The sequence below is a fragment of the Harpia harpyja genome, chromosome Z (genome assembly GCF_026419915.1).
Source record: "Harpia harpyja isolate bHarHar1 chromosome Z, bHarHar1 primary haplotype, whole genome shotgun sequence".
NCBI classification, from domain to species: Eukaryota; Metazoa; Chordata; class Aves; order Accipitriformes; family Accipitridae; genus Harpia; species Harpia harpyja.
The window spans coordinates 93,125,657-93,152,934 of record NC_068969.1 but is presented as its reverse complement, the minus strand read 5'-3'; the positions used below and the strand labels follow the sequence as shown (position 1 = coordinate 93,152,934).

The window sequence follows — 27,278 nt, the reverse complement described above, 5'->3', positions numbered from 1 at the left end:
GTTTGGGACCCAGACTCCCTGCTACCCCGGGCGTCAACCGAGAACCCTCCCGCTTCTCTGACGGGGAAGGAAAGCCGTTGCCCTCCCTCGCTCGCGCCGTCCGTCCCGCGGGGATGGGCCGCGGCCGCTCACAGCCGCGGGGTGCGGGTGGCCTGAAAGGAGGGAGAGCGGGGAAGCTCGACACGCGGCCGCTAACGGCCCGGCCGCGCGCGCGGCCCCGCACCCCTTTCTAGGCGGGGCCGAGGCCCGGCGCTGGTCCCGCCCCCGGCCCGGCCGGCTTTTCGGGAAGCGAGGGGCGAGGGTCTTCTCCTCGCGGCCCACCTAGGAGCGCGGCCGCCGGAGGCCGGCCTACCCGGGGCGGGGGCGCGCTCGCTCGCTCGCTCGCTCCCTCCCCCGGGAGCCCCGGCCGGCAGGGGCCGAACAGCTGCCCGCCCAGAAACTCCTCCAGGGAGCAGTCGAGTCCGCCGCTAGAGCGGCCGCGCGCTAGGACGCTCTGGTAGGCGCCGCGCGCTCCTCTCCGTCGTCGGTCCCGCCTCTCCCGCTGCGTGCGGCAGCGCTGCGAGCGCAGCGGTCGTGCAGGCTCCGCCATGATGAACAGCGGAGGGATCGGGGTGCCGCTGGGCTTCCCCTTGGGCCCCACGTCCGTCATCCAGGTCACGAACCTCTCCTCGGCAGTGACCAGTGAGCAGATGCGGACTCTCTTCGGCTTCCTGGGAGATATCGAGGAGCTGCGCCTCTATCCCCCGGAGTAAGTGGGGCCTGCGCCCGCCTCCCGAGGGCTAGAGACTTGGGAGGAGGAAGAGGCCTAGAGGGGCCGGGAGGGTGGAGGGGAGGGAAGGGAAGAGGCAGAGGGCCCCGCCCGCCATCTTGAGTGCGGGCAGCAGAGCCTCGCGCACGGGGGTCACGTGGTCGCACCTCTTTGTATGGCAGGAGCGGTCGGGGAGAGGCGCTTCGCCCGGTCTTAAGATGGCGGCCCCGGCCTGGAGGAGGGGAGCAGCCGCGGCGTCTCCGGAGCGGTGGGGTTTGTGTTCTCGTGGCGGCGGCCAGGGCTGCGGCCGCCCGCTGGGGGTGCCGGCACTGAGTCGCAGCCAAAGGCCCGGCGAGAAGCGTGCTCGCAGGCTGCCCCGCAGCGCTCCCCCGGCGCAGGTCGCTTTCCCCCGTTCTGAAAACCCTCTTTCTGTGGCCCACCTTTCTCTTCGCTCGGATTGAGCGGAGCGGGGTCGGGCGAGAGAGCCGCAGGCCCGGCCCCCGCCCGGCTGGCTGCCAGGCCGCGCTGCCCGGGCGCTGCGTGCCGGCGGGACCAACTCTTTTTTTCTTTTTTTTTTTTTTTTTTTTTTCCCCTGTTGGAAGGGCTCTCGGCTCTTTCCTCTCTCAGTTTTCCGAGAAAGGGCCGCTCTAACAGAAGCCAAAATAGCTGTTCACAGAGGGACGGAACCTGCCCTGCCTTGTGCTCAGAAATGCCCCTGATAAGACACCTACAGTAAATGAAAGTCAATAACGGAAATAGATTGTTTCTCTAAATTGTAGCTGTTCTCATGATGTCGGTTGCATGCGAGGGATGCACTCAGATGGGAAACACTGAGGTTCACAAAATAACAGTATTCCTCCCAGGCAGGGGATGAAAAGAAATACATATTTATTAATGCATTTGCTGTAGTAGGAAGTGAATGACAGACATGTCCTTTCAAACCACGTATCTTTTTTTCCTTACAAAAATTAAATAGGAATAGCAGAAACAGGAGGGAGTCATTCATGTCCAGATACTTCAATTTCAATGCAAAGAAGACGTTCAGGCAAATAAAATTTCGATTTTTAAAACTAAATAGCAAAAAAGTTGGTATTTACCCATTTTTATATGTTACTATGTTACATCTGAGTAGGTTTGAATAAGGACCACTTAGAAAAATTAAATATGATTTCATATGTATATAAAGTATATGTAATAGGCATCCATTCATGTAGAGATATGCTTAAAACAGCCTTACTGAGTTTTAAACGCTCTTTAACAGATTTATGGTGATTTTTATACACTTTTCTAGGGTTTTACTTTGAACTTGTTCAACACTTGCTTCTTAATACACTTGAGTTTTCTCCTGACTGCATATATTTTTTGTTATAGCTGTTGCTTTTATTTTTCACTAAGTTATATGACAGATTTTAAGGCAAATAGATACTTTCTTGACATTCATATGCAAATAATGTTTGTGCCTATGTATAAAATTTTGCCAGTGTGTATATACACATAAAATACTAAAATCCAGTACCATGGCAGGGTTTGACTAGGAAATGTCAAGGTTATAATGCTGTAAACATCAGTTTTACATGATGAATTTTGTTTTCAGAGATAGGATGCGGGATTGTGATTACTTATTTTACTCTTGGTTTTTTTTACAGTTTTTATGCATAACTTTTAGAAATACAGATTTCCTTGAGTAATAGTTATGGACATTTGACCTGACTTTCAAATTATTACCTTGGAAAAAAATTAAGTATTTACTCTAATGCCCTTCTTGTGAAATGAAAAAAGATATGCCTCCTACTGACTCTCTCTGATAAATTCAGAAGACGGTGTTTTACTGATGAGTGCATGGGAAGCAAAGGTGCCCCAAGCAAAAAGATGTTGTAATAGATGGTTGCAATTTGTTAAAATTATTTTCTGCTACCGTTGTTTTCCTTAAGTATTTAATGATTTAAGGCCTAGATTTTTTTTTAAAATCAATTCTTTCTATTTAGAAAGTTTCTTTTTTGATTGAATTTTTACATTAGAATCAACATGAGACAAAAAATCATGTCATCTCAGTCTTAGCTTTAAAACCAGCTCTGTAAGAAATCCAAACTTCCAATGTATTCTAGAGCATGAATTTTTTTACCTTCATGGAACAGGGGAAACTCACGTTTTAGTCTGTTTTCTAGATGAAAAACATAATTCAGTAAGTCGAGTTAGTGAACTACAGGTCTCATGGATGTTGAGTACTGAATGACAAATATTAATATGCTCTTTTTAATTTATTTCATGCTGAGGGATAAGAGAAAGGTGACATAGTAGCTTTCAGTCATCTGAGAGTATTTGTGCTAGCCAAGTTAAGTAAAAGCTTTCACTGAGATTGGAACCCCATTTGCTAGCCTTTCTACAGAAATACATAGTTAAAGAAATAAAGCCAACAATTCTTGTTTCAAGAATAATCTGTGGTGTAATATTAAAAGAGTATTATCCTAACTTTTTTAATAGATTAAGCAATGAGTTGAAATAAAGTTACATGTTGCATTGTGTAGAATTGGAACCTGTTTTCTCTCTGTACTGGTTTCAGCTGGGATAGAGTTAATTGTCTTCCCAGTAGCTGGTATAGTGCTATGTTTTTGAGTTAGGTATGAGAAGAATGTTGCTAACACACCGATGTTTTCAGTTGTTGCTAAGTAATGTTTAGTCTAAAGTCAAGGATTCTTCAGCTTCTCATGGCCAGCCAGCAAGAAGGCTGGAGGGGCACAAGAAGTTGGGAGGGGACACAGCCAGGGCAGCTGACCCAAACTGCCCAAAGGGGTATTCCATACCATGTGATGTCATGTCTAGTATATCAGCTGGAGGGAGTGGGGGTGGGGGGATCGCCACTCGGGGACTAACTGGGCATTGGTCGCAGTTGCATTGTGCATCACTTGTATATTCCAATCCTTTCATTATTACTGTTGTTATTTTATTAGTGTTATCATTATCATTATTAGTTTCTTCCTTTCTGTCCTATTAAACCTTTCTTACTTCAACCCACGAGTTTTACTTTTTTCCCATTCTCTCCCCATCCCACTGGGTGGGGGGAAGTGAGTGAGTGGCTGCATGGTGCTTCGTTGCTGGCTGGGGTTAAACCAGGATGCTCTCTAATTCTGTATTGCAAATATTCAGCTTACACACAAAATATTTTTACTTAGTCAAGTATGAGTTTGCAGAGCGGAGTGAAATCATGTTCTCTTCTGTATGCATCATTTAAGGTATATTAAAAAAAGGGCATTCATGTTAAGGAATTTACTGTAATATTTGTAATCCCATTGCCTTTGCTGGGCATGTTTATTTCTAATGAATGTGAACTCCCAGTTCTGTTGGTAATGCACATCAGTAAACAGAATATATAGACAGATGTATGTATATGTACATGCATACACACACTTTATAAAGCTCCCTTTTCTCTATGATCTTTCCAATTGAAAGTATAAATTATCCCTCACCTCTTCCAAGTCAGCCCTGTCAGCCTTCTACTTTCTCCCTTAAACTCTGTCCTGATCCAATGTCGGGGAAGGTTTTGATATGATTCCAAGAGTGAGATTAAGACACAAACGAGGTCAAATGCCGTAGACCCAAAAGAGCTTTTATTATCAAAAGTATAAAATAGTAGCGATAGGATAGAATGGAAGAAAAGGCAGAAATCAAGCAAGCAGTCAGGATAGAGTTGCAAGGATAGTCACCACCGTGGATCCAGCGGCGTCCCGTTGGTCCTCAGTCTTCAATTCTTCAGTGGTGGGTGCACACCACAGCTTGTCTACACGATTTTTTTTTATAGGGCATATTTCGATGAGGTATGCACAGGCGTATTGTTCGTGCAGCGTGTGAACAGTGTGTGAACGTTTCATCTATCACACGACCTTCATGTGATCAACACCAGAAACCAGTATCTTACCTCAAAGACTACAGTTTCCGTGAGAATGGTAGCCTCCACGTTCTTCCTCTTTCCTCTCCTGGATGCCTCAGTGGCCTAGTAATCGTCCTTATGGACGGAGGAATGTCCTGCTTAGGCAGGCTATCCCAGAGACAAAGGCTCGAGATAAGCAGTTCACAATTCTTGAGATGAACGGCTTGAGATGACAGTCCAGTCTCTCACGCCTAACAATCTTTGAGACAAACAGCTCAAGGTAACAGTTCAGTCTCTCACAATCTCCTGAAGTCTAATCCATAAAATCTGATTGTATTAAATACTCATTTTTTTTTAAATAACAAAGCTACTTTTTTAATTGAAAGGAAATAGAATATCTCTAGTTGGAAGGGACCCATAAGGATCATTGAGTTCAACTCCCTGCTTCTCGCAGGACTACCTAAAACTAAAGTATATGACTATGAGCATTGTCCAGATGCTCCTTGAACTCAATGGCAGGCTTGGTGCTGCGATCACTTCCCTGGGGAGGCTGTTCCAGCGACCAACCACCCTCTCCATGAAGAACCGTTTCCTAAAGTTCCATCTGAACTTCCCCTGACACAGCTTCATTCCATCTCCTTGTGTCCTATCGCTCGTCACCAGAGAGAGGAGATCAGCACCTCTCCCTCCGCTGCCTCCCTTGAGGAAAGCCGTAGGCTGCAATGGGGTCACCCCTCAGCCTTCTCTTCTCCAGTGACCTCAGCTGCTCCTCCCAAGTCTTGCCCTTGAGACTTTTCACCATCTTGGTCACCCTCCTCTAGACACGCTCTAATAGTTCGATGTCCTTCTTATACTGAGGTGCCCAAAACTGCACACAGTACTCGAGGTGGGGCCACACCAGTGCAGTGTAGAGTGGGACAATCACCTCCCTCGACCAGCTAGCTGTGCTGTGCTTGATGCACCCCAGGACACAGTTGGTCCTTTTGGCTGCCGGGGCACACTGGTGACTCATGTTCAACTTGCCATCAACCCAAACCCCCAGATCTCTTTCTGCAGGGCTGCTCTCCAGCCTCTTATCCCCCAGTTTGTATGTATAACCAGGATTATCCCACCCCAAGTGGAGAATCCGGTGCTTGCTCTTGTCAAATTTCACATGGTTGGTGATTGCCCAGCTCTCTAGTCTGTCCAGATCTCTCTGTAAGGCCTGTCTACCCTTGAGGGAGTCCACAGCTCCTCCTAGTTTAGTATCATCAGCAAACTTACTTAATGTACATTCGATTCCTGCATCCGGCTCTTTCAGCACCCATGGATGAATCCCATGGGGCCCCATAGATTTATGCGCATCCCGGTAGAGCAGCAAATCTTGAACAGGTCTCATTCTGGTGTTCATGCATTAACTTGGTCAAGGACATGGACCATTTTGGAGCATTGCTCTTGACAATTTAATTTCTTTTTGAAATATTTTTTCCCATTCTTCGAAGATGCAGCGTTGCGTGTTAGCTTTGGATTTTTTTTCCTAATCCTTTGATACTTTGATCTGTCAGAGAAATCCCAAAGGACTTTGGGAGTGGTGAATTTGATCAGGTGATCATTTCCACCTTATAGCAAATTCCTTTGATAGCACTGTTTGGCTCTAATTCATTGTGCAACATCCTGCCACTGACTTAATGAAAAAAGAAGATTTTTGACTTACTAGGGAGTGAGGATGATGTCTCTGGCACCTGTAGGTTTTGTGCTTCAGTGATTGTAGAGCAAAGTACAGGGCTATGGTTGTCTGAACTAACATTATTAGAAGAGTTCCTTTTTACCCATTTTCTACATTTTTCCTGTCATTAACATATACCTTGGTTTTATAGGATGCAGCAGAGAACTTCCTTAAAAAACTAAAAGGCAATCTCAATTGCTGAACATAATTGCTTCCAGATTATATTAAATAGAAAGCCTGTTAATGTTAGAGTAGTTTACTTAAAGTTCTTCTGAGCTTGCAAAATATGGAGAGGAAGAGAGAAACCACCTCAGTTTTTTCATGCATTAAATAAAATGCAGGCTCTTCCAGATGACTCTTTCAGATGACAATATTCCCAGCAACCTTCCTGAATACAGTGACTTTTCCCAGCAATTAATATCTTAAGACTGTGGTTTTAAAGTATCAGTTTCTGTTAGGATCCTTTATTTTATATCTCAAATTGATTGGGAGGACTTTTTTCTTGTGAATGTTGAGTTAGATCACACTATGCTTTTTGGTAGTTTGTCACTTCATGTTTTATCTTCATTAATAAAAGCCCTTCAGTTTCTTCAGTTGCTGCTGATCAGACATCCCTTTAAGAAGGATGAATTTTATACCTGCCATGTTCCTGAAAGGCTAGTTCTCTGTGGGGAAGTTTCTGTCTTGTATATTAGAGGCTTTCATACCTTATGCAGATGGCAGTAAATGCTACTTCATTATTACTGTTATGTTCCAAAGAGGCTTATGTGAGCTGTGAGTAGTCCACCTTCAGATTCAGTGCTGAGGGCATTGGAAACTCTTGGCACTGAAGACATTGTTTCCATGTGGTCATCATCCGAATTTTAGCTACTTGCCAGTGAGGCTTCATTGGCACTGGAAGCAATATTTCTTTTAATTGAAAAGCCATTAATATGAATCATAGGTCAGTGGGTCAGAGATGCTTGTTACTGGTTGCTGTTGTTTGTATTTACTTATTTTCTTACAAGAAAATCTCAAATTTGATTTGATTGTGCAACTACGTACTGTTCTGCTCTCTGGAAGGCTTTCCATCAAAACTTTAATATAAAAAATGAAAGGACCTGTTTGTGGACCTTGAATAACATCAGTAAACAAGTGTAATTTATATGGAGGTGGGAAAAGGATTGGTTTTTTTTTTAATTCACTCATTTCACTCTTAATTTGTATTTGATTATCAGATCTTAGAGACCAGCAGAGTTTGTCTTTTATCATGCTGCATCTGTCTGCTGTATTGGTTTAACCTTGTTGGTCACTAGCGTCAAAAATTTGCACAAGAAACTTAGACTTCATGAGACTTTTTTAACCCTTTCCTTGTAAGACTTGTCTCTTAAAGACTGCCATAGGTGGCTTTCAGTGCTGAAAGACCCCTTTTATTCCACTTCATTACCAAGCCTTTTGGTCATCTCTTATTCTCTGTCCCATAAACAGAGCTTTAACCTTGAGAAGAAGAATATTCAGAGACCTTTTGAGAATTAGGTGGGAGTTTTTTCAACCAACTTTATATGAAAGATGCTCAGAAATGAAAGTAGGGATGATTGTAAAATCCTTTCAGAAAACATGATTTCTGTGTTGTTTGGTTTCTTAATTTACTTGTACGTGTAGTACTTTCCCTTTTGCTTATATCTTGTGGAAAGGAGGATGACTGAATTGCAGGTCTCTAATTTTATGTAATGAGTTCTGGTTTCTTCCTGAAGCTAAAGACCTAAATATCATAAAGAAAAGTTATAGGTGTATATGAAAATGACTTGGAAAATTATGGTTAGATAGGATGAAAAAGTCAACAAGAACAGAAAATAATATAACAACCACAGCCCGTGTAAGAGTATTAGTTTATGTACTAAGAGTTGTTACTACACCAGGGCCTCCGTGTGGATTTGCCACTTCTATGTAGAAGACAGTGGCTTTAGTGGGGCTTTGCTGTCAGCTACAGTGATATTTTGTCACAAAGCCTGAGGAAAAACTCCTGAAGTTTTGAATACCTGGGTATGGTCCTGATTTGGTTAGAGATCTGAATTCCCATATTGGGAGTGGAGAATTGCTGTCGCTGTTTAACAAGAGCTCCTCAGTTTGCCATTTGCAAAACTTGCAGTGCTTGCTGAGATTTCTTAAGTGGGAGTACACAGAAGCCATTAGCAAGGTAGGAAGGAGGCTTCCTGCAAGCCTGCACATGCAAAAGGTCTCTGAGAAACCATGCTTGTGTGATGATGCCAACATTTGAGTGTACAAGAGCATGAGAGAGTATACTGCGTTCCCTGCTCTGTCGAATATTCCCTGAAACTTGTCTCTTTGTTGTGTGTTGCTTTTAACAGCCTGAAGTTACTTACATTTAAATTTGCAAAATGCGTTGTTCAAGCAGGTATTGGTACCTTTCTGTTGGCTATTTAAAGAGACTTTTGTGAGAAGATGTAGTATGGCTTCTTTTTCTCACAGTTCTGAGCAAGACTGAGACCAGTTTTTATAGATCACTTTCAGTTTGCAGTACAGTTGAAATCTAAAGCTGGTTTGCAGGCTGTGACAGGTCTTTTGCCTTGGGTATATACTCCAGTATGCCAACCACTCATACAGCTTAGAGTTGTTTTTCATCTTACTAGGAGATCAGCGATGTCTGTAATCAGATTCTTAGTCTCAGTCATGCTTTTGTGTTACGCTTGTTGCCCAGTTGAAGTCTGTGTTTCAGAGAAGCCTTCAAAATTACATTTGTAGTGATAAGACTTCAAATATGGCTGTAAGAGGATTTTTGAACAGTTAAATATTGAAAAGCTTCATTGAGCAATTACTGGATTTTTGTAGAATGAGTTGTTTGAAAGCAGGGAGGCACAAACTGTCTCCATTAGGTGTCAAAAGCCCCGCTGGGTAATACTGTTTGCTTCTGGATGGTATGGAGTGGTCTTGGAGGCTAGAACAAAGTGTTTCTTAGACATTGTTAACATCCTGCAGTGACTGCAGTATAGATGAGGCCTTTGAGATAAAACACACAGAGCCTTATGTAAATGTGATCTGCACAATTATTCCATAACATCTTATTTTGATAAGTTATAACTTCTGTTGTCTCCTCCACCACCACCACCCTGAGAAAATCTGGACCCTTAGAGGAATGTTAATATTTCATAGCCTTTAATTTGATTTTTCACTGTAGCTTTCTGAATGTGTCATTTTTATGAAATATTTTTGGTTGGTTGTTGTTCTGTTGGGAGATGGATGTTACTGTCTCCCTATAAAGGAAGACAAAAATGGCAGAAATGTCTGAATACTATTTAGATACTTATTTCCTTTTTGAGTTTTCTTGCTTTCCTAAAGAAACTGGATTATAGTAACCTTGAATCAGAGACATCCGAGTAGCTTTTTTGCATCAGTGCTTTGTAACCCTAGGAAGAAGACTATGAGACTATTTCAATTCTGCCTCAGAAAAGGTTAGCAGAAAAAAATGGAACAAAAGGAATTGAAACAGAATAGGACTTTTCTGTTCTAAGAAACACTTCTTAAGAAGCCTGCTGGGGAGGCTTAGGAGGCCCACTTTGTAAAAGGAGAGGACTCAATCACTGTGAAACGTTTTAGAATTTTAGATCTTTTGGATCTTAATCATCTCCCGTGATGTAGATGCAGCATAGATATATTTTCAGCAGAGGTGGTCTCCTTATAGAGAATTTCTCCTCTGTAACCTTCAGAAAACACTTTGTACTAAGACTTCTTTTTAGACCCTCTTTTGCAGCAGTGTTCTGATGTTAATATTTTTTAACATACTTTCCACATAGCTTTTGTGATTGAAATCCAGGAAATACAGGGGGGAGAATATTATAAAAATACAGTTGCCACAGCTGACTCTATAGGTGTTGAAATTTATAAAGATTATTTATGGGGCCTGGAATTGCCTGGACCAGAATTATGTTCTTGAGTTAACAATGAAAACAAAAAAGGAAAAAAACCAGGAGATATTAGAAGTCTTCAGTAGTCTGGACCACAGAATCTTCAGTGAAGGCTTCAGCCATTCGGGTTGTAACACTGGCATGTGTATTTAAAAACAAACCAACCCCAAACAACAACAACAAAATAACCAAAACACCGCCCCCCCCTTCCCCCCCAACAAACCAAACCAGACCAACCAAAAAAACCCTGTGGCCATAAAAATAAAATAAAATAAAATAAAAATCCTTGCAGTGAGCGAAGTCTGGCTCTTCAGAATACGTAAGATTAAAAGTTGTATGCAAACATTTCTGCTGAGTAATGAGAAAGTCATAGCTCTCTGTCACCTCTGATGTTGGAAACTGTTCTGAACCAAAACCTTACAGAAGGGTCAGAAGCCATTCTATATAATTATTTCCTTCCTGAATGTGGAAACTTGGAACTGTAAAAACAGTGGCCACTACAAACAAAACAAATGCGCAGAAGAAATGTAGTCACCTTGCAATGTTTTTCTAAATTGTGTAAGGTTGACTTTGACATTTATGTCTCTCCCACTCCCTGTTTATTTTTCCCTCCTCAGTATATCTGTTTACACAGAATTTTCCATCATAAGTGTTTCTGAATGCCATTTTGAAGTTGGATGGCTCTCTAGATATTCTACCTAGATGTTACCTTTTTGGTAACCAGAAACATGCCAGTCTGCCTGCATCAGACTAAGTTCTTTGTTCATTTGTGCAAAGAATATGATGAAATAATGTGTCTAAAACTTCTGAGCTTGTATTTAAATACTGAAGTCTAATTAATTCCATACAACTACTTTGGGAGTACCTGATTGGAATTTGAGGGCCTACAAGATGAGTTGGGCTAAACTTGAACTGCTTCTGGCACTTCCAGAAAGTTGTCAAGTGTTTCTGTTTCAGTTGAGGTAGGGTCAGGATGAAACGGTTTATGCAGCATATTTTCCATGAGTTACTGCTTTGCTAGAAGACAGATGGTCTTTTCAGATGGAAATTGCTGATGTTCCAGCAATATCCTATTGCATTCTCTCTTTGAAGATTCACCTGTACTTCCTTCATATGAAGAAGTAAGCTGCTTGTATAAAGGTTGCAAACCTTGACCGGGGAATACATTTTTTAAAGCAAACTTCTTTGGTTTTGATTAAGATTACAAAGTTTACATCTTGTGCTTTCTGACATCTCTGTTGGTATACTTTCTAATGGAAAAGCAAATTACAAATTTTCTTCCTTCTTCTAGCCGAATACTGAATTCTTCCTACCTCCTCCAGCATTATCCCATACTACACTATGCCAGACTAAGGCAGATGATAAAAAGGATTTTTGTTACATTACTGAACTAAGACCTAACATTTGAAAAAACTCTCGAGAACTGCTTTTGTCTTTATAAGAATTAATGAAACTGCTTTCATGAAGACCTAAGAAAGAGTGTCGGTTATTACGGGCTAGTATCCGAAGTATCCACTGAAAAATGACTGGGCTTGTTGTTTGACTTTCCTAAACGAGGATTAATTGGAGGAAAAAAACCCCAACTATAAATTATTTACTTGACGAATATGTCAAGTAAATATGCTACTTAAAATAGTAATTTGGAATGTATTGGTCAGTGTTTTTTACTAAGATTATAAAATAAAAATAGCCTTGTTAATTTGGGATTTTTGCTTCTTTAAGTTTCTATTTAAAAGGAGGAGATGTTATGCTATGCCTTTTTCAGTGACATAGTAAGTAGGCAACTTAGTAAATTTCTATAGGCTCACCTTTTGGCTAACTTTTTCAGGAAGTCTAAACCCTATTTTTTTGTTAAGGAGTAATAGTTAAAAATATGTGCATACAATTATTTAATGTGACTAATCGTTTTTTTCCTTTTATCTTGCAGCAATGCACCTCTTGCTTTTTCCTCCAAAGTATGTTATATTAAGTTTCGTGAAGCATCGAGTGTTGGTGTGGCCCAGCATCTAACTAACACGGTTTTTATTGACAGAGCTTTGATAGTTGTGCCCTGCGCAGAAGGTTGGTATTTTAGACATTCTTCTGTAATGTTGGTCTTTGTCCTGTCTGCTAATTGTTTTAAGCTTTCCATGTAAGGAGGTGGTGCTCTGTTGTTATTTTATTTTATTTTGTTTTATTGCTTTTTGAAAAAAAGTTTTGAAACAAAATTAAAAATTGAATGAAGAAGCCCAATTATATAGATTTAATTGAAATTCAGCAGCAAAGACAGTTGATTCAAATTATGATAATTCAGTTTTCCATAGTAACTACATATTTTGAGGGAAAACAAGGTAAAATAATTCCCTTCAGTATGGTTTCTGTTGGCAAGCTTATTCTCACACAGAGTTCTCACTGAAGTCAATGGAGCACTGAAAAGATTAGGCAATTTCCTGGCACTAATAACACTGCAGTTTGGATCTTATTGTATCACCTTTGGTGTGGTGGGTTTGTTGGGTTTTTTTTTTTAAGATACTGATCATTTTTCCTTTTTTTTTTTTAGACTGAATCCCAGTTTTGTCTTGTAGATGTGTGATATGTGCATTTGGCCATTTTTGATTAATCTAATCTAAAATACTTAGCATTCATGGTGATAATTACTGTTTGAATATAAATGTTTACCTGCTAGTTTAATAAAAAAATATTCAATTTTTCTCTCTTGTTACTATGGAAAGTATTACTTTGTGTGCCATAAAAAGACTTCCTTACGTATACTGGTACTTCTTTTTGGTTTTGGATACGTCTTTAAAAATGCAATGATCTGTACAGAATGCTTCCTGCTTAAAAGATTTTTAAAACTCTTAATAATATGTTTAGTGAATACTAAATTTACAAGTGTTCCCTTAACTAGCTTTGAGGTCATGCTTTTACAGAGGTGTTGAATACAAGGTAGTTTGTATTGTTAGTATAATATCCCAGATCTGAATACAGTTACGTGAAGCATGGCACTACAGTAGGCATATCGCTGGAGTTAGGCAGAGCCCCATTGACTTCATTGGGATCATTGTGGAATTGAGCATCTGCCCATGTGGTTCTGGACTTCTTGCCTCTTTGGAGTGGAAACATTCCAGCTGTGGAGTGAACCTAACTTCACTTTGAACATGGTAGCTGTTTTGCCATGAACAACAATATTTAGAGCAAGTCCAGAAATACGTCCTATTAACATAACTTTTCTAACTGCAAGAGTCAGGTTTTGGTTCAAAAAATACTGTTGACTTCTTGGAGTTTGTTAGTAGTGATCCCAGAGTACCATTTTTTGGCACGTTTGCCGCACCACGATCTGGATAGTATGAGATTAGTGGTGCTGTGATAATGGTCTGGGATGTTCCTAGCAAACTCTGACAAGTCTCCAACATTTCATAGACTGTATAAGTACTTTCACTAAAGGCTATATTGGCCCACAATATACTGCCTGTTCTTGTAGTCTTCTTAATAGGGGCATATGGCACATATATTTGTCTTTTGTGAAGCCTAAGTTTTAAGTTGCTTTTATGCCTTGTTTGGGGGGTTTTTGGTTTTATTTTTTGAAATTGTTCGTAAACCATGAAGAGGATATTGCTGTATCCACCTGAAGCTCTGCAAAGGCTAATGAGACCAGAGTCCCTATTGAAAAACTGCCCCTAAATAATTGACTACGAATTATTCAGGATGTTAGTTTTATGTTTCATTGAAAAGACCTTAACACTGGTTCAGTACTGCCAGAGAGGGAAGATTGCCGCCTAATGAATGAAGAACACTTCCTGGTGTTTTTCTTGTGATGAGATCACTGCCTGACGTGATATGGCAACAGGCAGGTAAAGCTACATTTTCCTGTGTCTCTTGATGGTAGACAATGAATGGACAGAGAATAAAATCAAAGTTCTGACAAATCTTGTTCCAACCCCATTTGTAGCTGACTTATTAGGCATTTCTGAGAAAACATATTACAGAGAAGCTGTCACTGTTCAAAATCATTCTGGACCGCACGGAGATTTATGCATAATTAAGTGAACAAGTGATTAGGTTGTGAGGTCAAATTTTTTTAATGTCAAAATGCTGTTTCCATGTAACTTCCTAACAGAATCACTAATTTTAATTTATAAAGATGTGAATTTATATAGGTTTAACTTTTTGAGGAATTTATTGTGTGGAATAAGTATGGGTTTGGAGACCACAGCACAAGATTTTTTTGACTGACCATGTATCATATGATGCATTGTTAGTGAAGTCAGTGGAGGGTATCACAGGCTTTAAAAGTAGTGATGGCTATATTCTACTGGGAGGTGAAATTATATCCTTGGCCAATGGTGCCAGTAATAAAACATTTCATGCGCCGAATTGAAAATAGAGGAGAGGTGAAACGGAACACTGAAAACTTGGTTTTAAAAAACAGAATAAAATCTGAAATTTGGAGTGTATTTAAACTGGTAAATCAAGGGGGTATGAGGAGGGAATCACTACACAATGAAAACAATGTTCATTTTGTGACATTTAATAAACAATTTAACAAAAATGTAATTGTAAATGAAGTAACATTATTAAGCTGTCAAAATACCACCTTTTTGTGTGTTGTATCGGTAGGTTTCTCTTTAAACATTATACTTTGAGAACACAAAGGTTGAAAAATAAACAAAGATGCCACCCTAATCATTCTAAATTTTATGTCCACATTATCTAGTAGATGGATTTTGACTATTAATTTGGTTTTGTATGTTTTCTCTGTGTGATATTTGTGCATTATTAGATGACTAGACTGGCCAAGGCAGACCTGTTACACTTGCCTGAGTTAGGCATTGTTTGCCATGCCACTAAACCTGCCGCCAAGTGAAACCTTCATGGGGGAAATGAGATCGAAGTCTGGCCTGCTGAAGATGGACGCCCTGTCTCTGTTTTTATTTTATTTTGCTTTCTTTCCTTTGTTTCTTTTATTTTTATTTTATTTTATTTTGTCCCTTTTTTTGTTTTGTTCTGTTAAATCTCTTTCCCTTGTACTTGTGAACTGGTATTTCAGTTCTGTAAAAATGGTGTTTTGTAAAGGGTTCACAGTGTTTCATTTTGAAGTTGACCTGAAGCTGCTTATGAATGGTGGATGGTATACACAGAATTTAGAATGTGATTAATTTTTATGCTGTGAATTACAGATAAATTTGATTTGGAATATGTTTAAGCATCTAAATTCAGCAGAGGAGCACGTTGTATCAGAAGACAGGAATAGTGAAAAATACATCTGTTTTTAAGATACATTCTTTCATATGTTATGCTTTATGAGTTTATCTTGGAAAAGGGCACTTGAAACTCTTCTGGAGAAATTAACTTTACAAAGTCAAGTCATGATCTTTCTCTGCTATTTTTCTCTTCTCAGCAGAGTAGTTTTATTTTAGGTTGCATGGTCTGTTTAAAAGAAGGCTTACTATTTATGTCTAATAGAAGAAGAGTTTAAAATATTTCTGAAATTGAACTTTCATGAATATTGAATGTCATGAAATACTTGTTTGCTTCCAATGAAACCTTGCTCCAGTGAGGTCAGTGGCAGTAAGATTTCACCCTTTTTTTTTATAATTTTCAGAAAAAAACTGTTTACCACTCATAAGTACAAATGCAGCCTGAAGTTTTGGTTGGAATGTGTTATGTGAGGCACATTGTCTTTTAACGCTGTTATTTGTGGGAAGTTTGAATCAGTTCTCTGTGTGTGTGTGTATGTATGTGTATATTGCACTTTGACATGCTCCAGTGGTGGTTATTTCAAGAAGAGGGGTTTTTTTTCTTAAAAAAAAAAAAAAAAGGAAAAAAAAAGTGTTGTCTTGGTCATCTCACAATCTCAAAACCCTGGCAGTTCGTGCTGGAGTGATGGAGAAGGTTCTCATCCCTAAGTGATGTTCTTTCTTCTTGTGAAATGGAAGGCCTGAAACAGAAGTGGTGGACCAGGTGGTGTGTCTAGTCCTCAGGCATTGCTCTTACAGCCAGCTGCATTGGGATCAATTTGTTTCACTTGGAATGCACCAGGCTGTGCACTGAAGCTGGGAGGAGCTTTGCTTCATGATCTGTTGGATTTAGCTGTGGTAGTTGAGGTAATTGCCAGGAGGTGTAATCTCTTTAATCACTGCTGCTAAATCCAGTAAGAATCATGAACTAGATCACACAGAAATTATTTTATTTGTAAGTGCACATTTTCCATTGATTTAAAATAGAAGGAAAGTAACAATTCCTTTAATTATGTTTATAGAATAGGTGCGAACTGTAAGTATTTTTAAAACAAGCAAACTTACTTATTGCAGAAGCCATTTTGGGGGGAAGGATTAACCATGTAGTTTCAGGACAAAGAGCAGGAAATTAATGTCTTCTGAGCACTTGAAGGGGGATGAAAATACTGTGATCAGTACTTGCTTAGTGCAGATACTTCGGTTCAGCATTTAGCAAAATGGATTCTGGTATGGACTAGGTTGACTATGGCTCTTAAGCACTTCAGTGATACAAAAAAGTAACAATCATAACTGATACTTAGGACAACTGTACATTTCCTAAGAAGCATAAGGTCTCTCTAGGCAATGCAGAGCTAATCCACATCTGCTTCCAGATTCCTTTGCAAAGTGAAGAATCAATAAATAAATTATCATAGAATCTGTTATTTATGAAACACAAGAGCTTCTAAGAAGTCTTTCTAAGGAGGTAGTATAGATGTGGCATATTTATTTTGTTTCCCTCATTAGAAAATAAATATCTTTACCTCATTTCCATTCAACTTCTAAATACCATGATTTTAAAAAATGAAACAGTTAAACTACAGTGTCTTTTTGTTGTGTCATAACCCACATATTTTGTTGCATCTTTGTGGGCTTGTATTCCTTTTGTAATTAAATTCATGGAGATAAAACTCCAAAACTTAAAGCCTGTAACTCGTGAGGTTATTTGGCCTCACGTATTAATTTGTTTTTCAAAACCATCTAAAGAACAGGGAAGTAAATTTGCAAGATATTTCAGGTTTTCATTTTTTTCCCCACAATGGTTTGTTTTCTATAGAATTGTTAAAACATTTGACCTCGTCTTAAAAACTGGAGAAGGATCCTTTGAAAAGACAGTATCTTTGAACATACAGGCAAATTTTCAGGGATCTGTCTGTAGAGATAGACCCTTTCTCATTCTTGAATAAGATGAATAAGTCTTTGTGGTGTGGAACTGACCAACTAGATTTTGTATTTAAAATAAAACATTACATTGTTGAAGGACCAAGTATTCTGGAAATAATGCTGCTAACTTTACAATTTAGATATGCATGTTATTTATTCTTCGAACTGCTGTAATGGTGCTGCTTAACCGAAAGTGTTCAGTGGATTCCCTGAGCAACATTTGAGCAAATGAATAATTCCAATTATTTCAGTAAGATGACACATATACTTAAAAGTTTAGGCTTGTATTTAAGTATCTTTCTGAACTTGACTCATTGTCTGTTTAGTTATGTGTCTAATTCAGTTCCTGTTTAAAAGGGCTAAATGCCTAAGCATCTCTTGTCTGGTTAAGTGTATATTAAATTGACTGTATGTAAGCGCATACTTAAATTAGGCATATACTTATGTACGTTACTGACCAAGGATCTAAATTAGAATGCAGACACACCACTTGAGGAGCCATTTCTGCCATTGGATTTACTTGAGCCGTGACTGTTGATCCTGTAGAAACCTGCATGAGTATCCACTTAATTGCAAGGTACTAGCTGTTCAGGATAAGGTCTGGTTCATTAGTAATTTGAAAACACTTAAGTATTTCAGTTTTCAGAAGAACTGGTACATAATTCTATGCCTAATTTGCACACACAGCTGCTGGGACTGTATAATTAAAAGCCCGTTAGTTAGCTACATATTAGGCAGGATGTGCAGCAAAGTACCTGATACTCATGAGCAGACAGGCAAATCAGGTACACCTCAGGTACACATTGCATGCCTCACTTCAACATGAGATCTGTAAAGAGTGCTGAACAGTGTGATGACGACTCAGATGCATGCCTGTTTTTTAAAAAGCCCTGGAAGTCATTATTGCACAGTTAATTCTTAAGTGCTAATAATTTTCCTATTTTTCTCCTTTAGATAGCAAAATCAAGTGGTTTGTTACATGTTAAGGAGCAAGGTGCCTCAAAATTTAACATAAATAAAATAAATGTAAATAGGAAGCATGAGGAAGAAAAGGGTACTGTTATTTTATCTTTTCTATTCCACCCATGCTACATATAAATTAAGTTTCATTTAGATTTATTTTGTCCTTTGGTCATATCCAGCTGTAACCTATTCCTTGCTGCAGATCTGTAGAACAGGTGTGCACACTTTTTTTCTTCTTTTTATTTTTTTAAAGTAGTATGTTTCCTGTGGGGTCTGTTGGAACTTGTATAGCTAAAACTGCACAGTGTTTTGAAACTTACCTCATATTTTGCTTTTTGATAAGAATATTTATATATTCATTTTTAAATCCTGAACTTAGGAGTTTTATAGTTAAAACATACACAGTTTGAACCAAAGCAGTAAAAGCCACTGGCACAGTATTTGTGTATACCTTGACTTTTAAAACTGTGTTTAAATAAAAGCATTTACTTTATTAAAGTGCATGGGGTAATACCAAAGGGCTCAGCTGGATAGCATATATACAATTATGCCAGCAGTTTTGAATAGATCATAGATACCTAATATAATTAAAACTTCTTTCAGTAGTTTTTCAGTTTAGCGTTTTAATGTTTATACTAGTTTAAATTCCTTTACATTTCGAATTTAATACTTACGTTTAATTGTAATCGTAATTTTTTAACTACTAAATCTTCCGATTTTTGAAGATTTTGGGGGATTCATTTAGCAGTCTAATTGTGACTAATGTTGAATGAAACCTGTGTTTAATTCAGATTAGATATTACTTAAACCTTCATCTTTACAGGGGGAATATAATCTGATTGAAATAGTAGGAAATAGGTATTTGGGGAAAATATACCTTGCTTAACTGATGAGTTATGATTTTCTTCAATCTCAGTAAATTTAAAGCTAATTTTTCAAAGTTTCAGATAGACTGAAGTGACCTAGAATGTGAGACAGTACAAATCTAAATTTTTTCTTCCCTCCCCTCCTCCACCTCCAACTTCACTTGTAGTATGTATTGTGTGGAGTCACAGTAGTTTAGTAGTTTTTATTTCATTTTTATTTATTTTTACATCCAAAGTAGGTAGCACCAGAGGAATTAAAAAAAAAAAAGCACAAATTTCAGCTAGCACATACTTTGGGTGTTTTTTTTTTTTTTTTTCTTTTACTGATTTGGTTATTTGCCATTTCTGGGGATTAAACTTTAAAAAATGTTCTTCTTTTCTGTATCTGATGTTCTGTGTGCTATTAGTGATGCAGCCAACACGAACGGTTGTCATGTGTAAAACAACTTTCGATCACCGCGAAAACACCGCCCTGGGAAAGCGTCCATGCTTGATATCGTTTGGTTCATGAACATTAAGTTTCCAGTACAGGTGACCCATAGCTCAAAGTGTTAAATAATTGTATACATTATTCAGTTTTTAAAATAATAATCCATTAATGAGATTGCTAGTCTTTGAAGTTTTGCTCACTTTTGTTTTTCCTAGTAGAGCAGGGTAAAAGGAAAAACTTAAGTTCTTATTTGTTTCTTTGTAAGGATCTGGTAGATAGATTCATTGTTATTTATTACATTTTTAAATGCAAGGGTAATTGTAAGATCATAGAAAGAGTAACATCTGTGTAGTGTTCCAACTCTGTGTAATGCTTTCATTTGCTTCTTCAGGTAAAATCCCAGATGAAGCCAAAGCCCTTTCTCTGTTGGCGCCTGCTCCTACTATGACAAGCCTGATGCCTGGTGCAGGGTTGCTTCCTATACCTACACCAACCCCTTTGACTACAGTAAGAAAAATTCAGTTGCTGTTTGATTTCTGGTTTTCTTTATACTCAGTAGCCTTTTCTGTGTTCAGAGAATAAGAACTATCTGATCTATGGATGTCGTCCTCTTGTATGCTAGATCAGTGAGGGTTTAGCTGTGATGCCTCTTTTGAGGGTAGATCATAAGATGTCCATGAAGTACCTTTCCTGGGTTTTTCTTTCAGATTATTATTTTGCAAAATAGTGGGTAAATACTGATTTTGGTTGTGTCCATTTTAATTGTTGTCCTTCCCTAGACCCATTAATTTGTCCAGTGGCAGTGCTATCCACCTCCTAAAAATTTGTTAAAACATAATAGTTACATTGACACAGTTCTTTGGACTATTAAAATGCTGCATTAGGGTGGTTTTACTTGGTATCTCTACAACAGGGCTTTTGACTGTTTGCCTAACAATGTTTTCACTACAGAAAGCATCAGAGCTAGCTGCTGCTACTTCTGCTCAGTTCCCTTTTGCCTCTGTAAGCCTTTCTTGACATCAGCAGGCTGCTGTGACCTATTCAGGGAAAATTTCAAGTTAAAATAGAGTATTTTCTCCTTTGTTACATAAAAAAAAAATTACGGGTAGCTTGTTGAGAATTTCTCACACTTGTTAGAAAATTTGTTTGCTGGAAAGGCAGTTGTTTTTTGTGTGGAGAAAAAAAAATTCAAACCAGGAACTCAGCAGACCAATTTAATAGTGATTTTCAAGTGACTTTTTTTATAACATTCCGCAGGAGAGATTTCAATTCCCAGTTCCAAAAATGAGAGCTGTATTGTCCTAATTCTCTAGGAAGTGACTGTAGGGAAAGAACTTTGACTTAATATCCTTCGCATTTCAACTGTAATTAATCTTGCCTTACATGTTGTGTTTGTCCAAAAGGTACCTTATCTGTCCCTTTGGTGGACTGATATCTATTACAGAACAAATTGGTCCTGGGCACTGCAAATTCCCTTCTTCCCTTGCTGGGCAAGGGCTCAGCAGTTCCTCCTCTACTCCTAATACTTGCTGTGGCAAAAAAATAATAATAATATTAGTAGTGTCTGAAGGCATCTTACTCAATTTGATTGACTGTAAGCATTAGAAATTCAAGCCTATATGTTTTCTGATTGATACACTGCATCCCTGGCCTGACCTCTTTGATAAGATCTTAAATGATAGCCCACAGAAAATCTTAACTATAGAAGGTTATTTATGGGTAGATTTTTATTCTTTAAAAAAAGTGCTCTGCTGGGACCTTAAAGTATTGCCTATATTCATTAGATTTATTTTTACAGAAATGTACAAGGCAGGCAAGTATTAACAAGTGAAGTATCTCCCACCAGTGCTTGGTTGCAAAGTGTATTCTGTTTTGTGTTTTCTAGCTCGGTGTTTCACTTGGCACTTTGGGGGCTATACCAGCGGCAGCATTGGACCCTAACATTACAGCACTGGGAGAAATACCACAACCACCAATTATGGGGAATGTGGATCCATCCAAAATTGATGAAATCAGGAGAACAGTCTATGTTGGAAACTTGAATTCCCAGGTAGCTTTTATTTGTGTAATGGAAATACTAAAAGAAGGTTTAGAATTGTAATTTGTGAATTCTGATGTTAAAGGGTTTTCGTTAGTTGATGACAATAGGAATTGAAACAAAAAATAATATCCTTTTTGGTAACTAGTGATATTTTGAATTTTGAATGCTTCTGTGCCAATCAGATCAGATCAAACTGTGGAATTCATTCTGGCAGGATACCAGAGAAATCACACTGTAGCTGAATTCAAGAAACATGCTTATGATTCTGTGTGCTGGTGAAATGTCCAGCTGGGTTGTGTTAGCTTAGCAATGCCTCAGAAGTCGTGAGATCATGGTAGCTGTTCCCCACAACACTGTGCAGTTGCTTAAGTACAGTAAGATGGAATGATGTGTCCTAGTGGAAGTTGCAAAATTAGCATAAATACCTTTGAGTTTCTGTAACTGGAAAGTTAGGTCTGTCAGAAACTTGGTTTTTCAGCAGTTGATTGAATTAATTGAAAAACTATTTGCTTTTGACTGATGGCAATATAAATATTTTATTTTGGGTATTTTTGACTGCCGAAGTAGCTGCTAGAATGTAAAAGTACTGTTGATTGCGATAAAATAAAACAAACTGGAAGCTAGTAGAAAAACAGATAAAAGCTAAGTCTTGTACTATTGTTTGGAATTTTTTTTTTTAATTGATCAAAATTCGTGGTCAGTAGCTTGTACACAGGTGTGTAAGGAAATTCCTCATCAGTTATTTCAAATGAGTTGCCTGAAAAGTGCAAAATGGTGCAAATGCTTTTTTAACCTAGAAGTAGGACTTCAGGGCTTGTGGTTGCATTATTCTAAATTGTAGTATATTCTTTAGATTAAAGGAATAAAAAATACCTGTCTGTCTTAAAGTGTAACGTGATGAAATTCATGTCGTCTATGTAATAATGGTGAGATATCTTTCCAAAATCTGTAGCTCTTAGATTACCTGATATATTGGATAAGTTGTTTTCATTATATATTTTACTTCAGCTGAGCTCTTCGACTCTTTCTAGACTACAACAGCAGATCAGCTGCTTGAATTCTTTAAGCAAGTTGGAGAAGTCAAATTTGTGCGAATGGCAGGTGATGAGACACAACCAACACGATTTGCTTTTGTGGAATTTGCAGACCAAAATTCTGTACCTCGAGCTCTTGCGTTTAATGGAGTTATGTTTGGAGACAGGCCACTAAAGTAAGAAATTAATCATCCATATGACTATTGAATGAGAGATTTCTTTGTATTCTTATACATTTGTGATCTGATGTGCAAGAAACTGCTGTGATGAATATTTTTTCAATATAAGGACCTATTGTTAGCAAACTGGAACATTTTTATAAACTCCAGTTTCAAGGTTGTGCATAACTTTCTCTGAGAAGAATATGGATGGCATTGAGTAAAATATATTTGTATTTAATCTTGAGAAAGTGGAAGCTATAATAGTGAAAGAATCTGCAAAGTCCTTAGAACTAATTAAGCTTTCTATATAATATGTATGTAATTAGTAGGCCTTAACATAGAGATTTGATCTGAAATAGAGAAATAGATTCCTAGACTTCTACTAGCAAATATTTTAACACGGAAATACTGTGCCACATTTATTTACAAGTGGTAAGATTTGAAAGCAATAAAAGACATTTCAGATATTTAGAACAGATGAGTGTTAGGATGAATCTGTAGTTTTGCTGAACTTTGAAGTTTTTAGTTGTTGTTTTTCATTTTCCCTTTTCAAGTGTTTGCGAGTTAAAGGTTTTATTTTTCCTTAATTTAGAATAAATCACTCCAATAATGCAATAGTGAAGCCTCCTGAAATGACACCGCAAGCGGCTGCCAAGGAACTGGAAGAAGTGATGAAGAGAGTAAGGGAAGCCCAGTCTTTCATATCTGCTGCTATTGAGCCAGGTAGGTATATTATGTTCATTACCTAACAGACATGTTCTGTGTGTACCTTGGCACACGCTTTTAAGAGCATTATCAAACACAGGAAAAGGGTACTCAAGGTGAACAATATGTGTTGGAAAAAAAAGAAAATAACCAAAATTGTGTTCATGCAACAAAGCAGGGGAATGAAGCTGACTTTTTACTTCATCATGTCTTATTTTCAGATACATTCTCACTGAGTGTTTTCAAAAATACAAAGTTAATACTTAATATTGGTGCTTTTAAAGTTCAAAGTACTTAAAAACTTTTAAAAGAGGATGCTTTATATTTTGTTTTGTTCTCCTCTAGCACCTATTAATGCCATAGTTTCATGATCAGAGGGAGCTAGTATGGTTCCAAAAGCAGTCACACTATGCTTTCCTTATCTGCAGCAGGTTAATTTTGTGCCTGGGCTATGCTCTTTTTCATGCTGGCTCAAGACTGTGTGCATCCTTGTAGCAAATGGGATCAGAGAATGAATCTGGGATAAAACTTAACATATTATAAAGGACTTTTTTTCATCCAGGTTGGTTCCCTGATCCCTGTTAACACTGAGATGCCAGGTCAAGGAGGAAGGTGTTGGTGGGTTGAGAGGTTAGACAGACATTTCAGTGCTGGTTTATGCTGACTTAAACTGATTGCAAAACTGCAACATAAAAAAATTCTCAATTTGTTAAACCTGCAGTTGGGATCCTCCTTTTTCTTTTCATCAGCGACATTTTGTCATTCTTCTCACTAACAAACCCAGACATTGTCTTATGTAGGTTAGATAGTGTGGACTCTTGAGGGTTTTGGGGGGATGGGTGAGTATTTTCTGTTGTTTTTTAGGGTTGGAAGAAAAACAGCTCTAACATTTCCTCAATGTTAAGCAGCAGAATAACAGTCTTTTAGAATCTGAACCAAAGTCTGGTGAGGTCACTGCTAAAGGTTTCTGTTGACTTCCTGGCCTTTGGATCTAACTTTTCACCCTGTTCTCTCCATCCCTTCCTCCTGCAAAACAATGTTTGAGGAATAAAACTTCAGTATTTGTGCAGTGGTTGAAATATCTAAAAATATAGAAAGTACTAATTATTATTTACATTTTATGCTTGTTTTAAAAATTACGCCCTCTAAATTAATTCTTCTCAGGTTATTTTAAAAAAAAGTAATTATATTAAATAATAGACCAAGAGGAGAACATGTTGTGATCTTGTGCATTGTGGCAGCAACATAAATCCCATTCCTAATAGAGCTAGCTGTTTATAATTATCTGGTTTATGTGTACTGCTGCAGGATGGCTGCACTCAACGAGTATATGCAATGACTTTCTTGGATGTTTCTGAAGGATATTTGCAAAGAAGGAAGATGTGCAAAGAGTAGGCCCCTTGCACTATGTGTGGTACATTCCACTTGTGCCAGATTGTTAACTGGGATCTTTAAATGTTCTGAGCTTACACTGCAAAGTGGTTTTTTCCTCTCAGAGTCTGGAAAGAGCAGTGAAAGAAAAGGCGGTCGATCTCGTTCCCATTCTCGTTCAGAATCCAGGTCTAGCTCAAAATCCCGATCTAGAAGGAAAAGATCACACTCAAAACACAGGTAGGTATGGTTTTTATTTTGGACTAAGAGATCATACTGGGTTTTTTTGACTGGTGATGGTTACTGAGATTTCTTACTGAGTTCCAAGACGAGTATCCCTGTAGAGAAGATTACTAACTTACACTGAGCAGATCAGAGTAACCAGGAACTTCGTCTCTGAACTGGTACTCTTTCCTTCTAAATGCTAAATGTTTTCAAGATTACTTTCAGTTACAACACACTAGAGGGCATGTTTTGTGCCATGTAGCATAACCATTTCTGTGGTTTCATGGTACATTTTGTGCCATGTAGCATAATATAATTTTGTGACCCTTATTTTAAAAAGAAATAATTACCTGTGTTTTGTGGATCAAACATGTAGTTTACTGTTAAGACCCTGAGCAGATAGGCTGGTTGGTTTTACTAGTAGAAAGTTCCTGATGTCTTGAACTTTAAACATCGAGTTAACAAATGCAGTATTTTTATTTACCGTACTGTAGATGTAAAGCTATGGTTTTTAAAAGCAGAAGAAAAAGGCTTTAGGGGCAGTTTTTCATTTTTCAGATTTTGTTTGGTTTGCTAAATTTGTTGGGTCCTGAAACAGGTTTTGGAATGTGGGAGGAAATAAAATTACTAGATCACCTTTAAAGAATACCCATTAAGGTTTTTCCAAGAGTGAGGCAGTCTTGCTCTGTGAGACGTACAAACGCCTCCTGAAATGGTTCAGATTCTTTCAATGTCAGGAATGTCTTTTGAGCATTTAAGTAATCAATCTAAAGATATTTGGCTACATTATGTAACAACAACAACAAAAAAGACATTTAGAATCTATTTGACCTTTAAAAAGCTGAGTGTTGTTAGTGCTGCAGCAACAGTTCTGTTGTATCCTTTCACGCATCATCTTTTAACAAGGTAACTTGAATTTGTTTAGATACAGAAAAGATTGCCAGAGGGAGTTATCATCAATTATACTACCAAACAAATACAATATAAGTACAGGCTTCAGTTTTGCAATAGTGAGACACCACAGGACATGTTGTCCAATGACATCAAAATACTAGGTACCTTTTTAATGCAAGAATAATAATTTGGTCACTTCCTTATTGCTTGCTTCTCTGCTGTTTCCCTAACTCAGGACATAACTGAAAAACAGTCTTTGTCTTGTATAACACTGCAGTAATGTTGGTAATATTTTGTATTGACACAAACCAAATTGATTTTTAGAAGATAAACATACATTTTTTTACTTATGGAAAACCTGTGCTTTAAACTGTTCATAGTTTTATATATATATAAATATGTTTCTAAATGATTTACCACTGCTACTGTTAGTTTTGAGAACACGCTGAAAAAAGGCCAGTCTGATCTGTTGAGGCAACTTCATCCCTAAGAATAAACTATCCTTTCCACTTCCTTCTTTTACTGTTTTATAAAACACTTAAATCGTTTTCATCTCTATGCTACAAAATTCATTCAAGGTCTTATTTTGACTCAATTTTAATTAATTTGCCCTGTTAGTTTGTATTTCTGTGCTGATAAGCAGAGCAAAGCTGTAGGTAAAAAATGGTTGCCTCTCCTCTTGGTATATATTACTCTGTGTGTCTTGAGCTGCAGAAGACAGGTGGAGCTGGTATTTTTTGTACCTCCCTGTTCTTCAGGATTTATTGAATAATATACATGGCCTTTCTGTCTTTGGTAAGTTAAACTGCATGGTACCTTAACCTCTCAGGCAAAGTATCCAATGATGTGGTTTTTTGAAACTTAATGTTCAAATTCAGCTTTTTATTTTTGCTTTCCTAGGGAGTGTGATCATCGAAAAATAGGGAATATTTTGGAAAAAAAGAATATAATAATATTTAAAAGTCTTATTTTCTTGATCAAATCTGCGACTATACTATATATGTTTATTGGAAGACTTCAATTGGATTTTTAGTAGAGTATCTGCAAATTATTTGCATATCATATAGTAAATGCTCATTCCTTTCCTTGAGAATTGTTACAGTTGAAATCCATGCTAACAAATCCTTTCAACTGAAAGGGTAACTTGGCTAAATGCTGAACCACAGATAGTGGCGGTTTTTTTTGCTTTGATTTGTTTTTTTTAAAGTTCATTTAAATTGTATGGCTCG

At 38.2% G+C, this 27,278-nt stretch overlaps 1 protein-coding gene across 5 annotated transcripts in view; it reads left to right on the top strand.

The window, feature by feature from the left end:
- Positions 1-450: 450 nt before the first annotated feature.
- Positions 451-27,278, top strand: part of SREK1 (splicing regulatory glutamic acid and lysine rich protein 1) — a 42,342-nt gene continuing 15,514 nt past the window's right edge. Inside the window, exons 1-7 of one of the 5 annotated variants that reach the window (XM_052775685.1) lie at positions 451-748; positions 12,148-12,281; positions 20,010-20,125; positions 21,504-21,668; positions 22,691-22,869; positions 23,447-23,577; positions 25,056-25,170. In XM_052775685.1, coding sequence (XP_052631645.1) covers positions 588-748; positions 12,148-12,281; positions 20,010-20,125; positions 21,504-21,668; positions 22,691-22,869; positions 23,447-23,577; positions 25,056-25,170 — 1,001 coding nt within the window. In that variant the 5' untranslated portion in view covers positions 451-587. Of the gene's footprint in view, positions 749-12,147; positions 12,282-16,020; positions 19,720-20,009; positions 20,126-21,503; positions 21,669-22,690; positions 22,870-23,446; positions 23,578-25,055; positions 25,171-27,278 lie in introns of those variants that run through there. The other 4 variants (XM_052775684.1, XM_052775688.1, XM_052775687.1 and 1 more) reach the window with 4 other exon arrangements.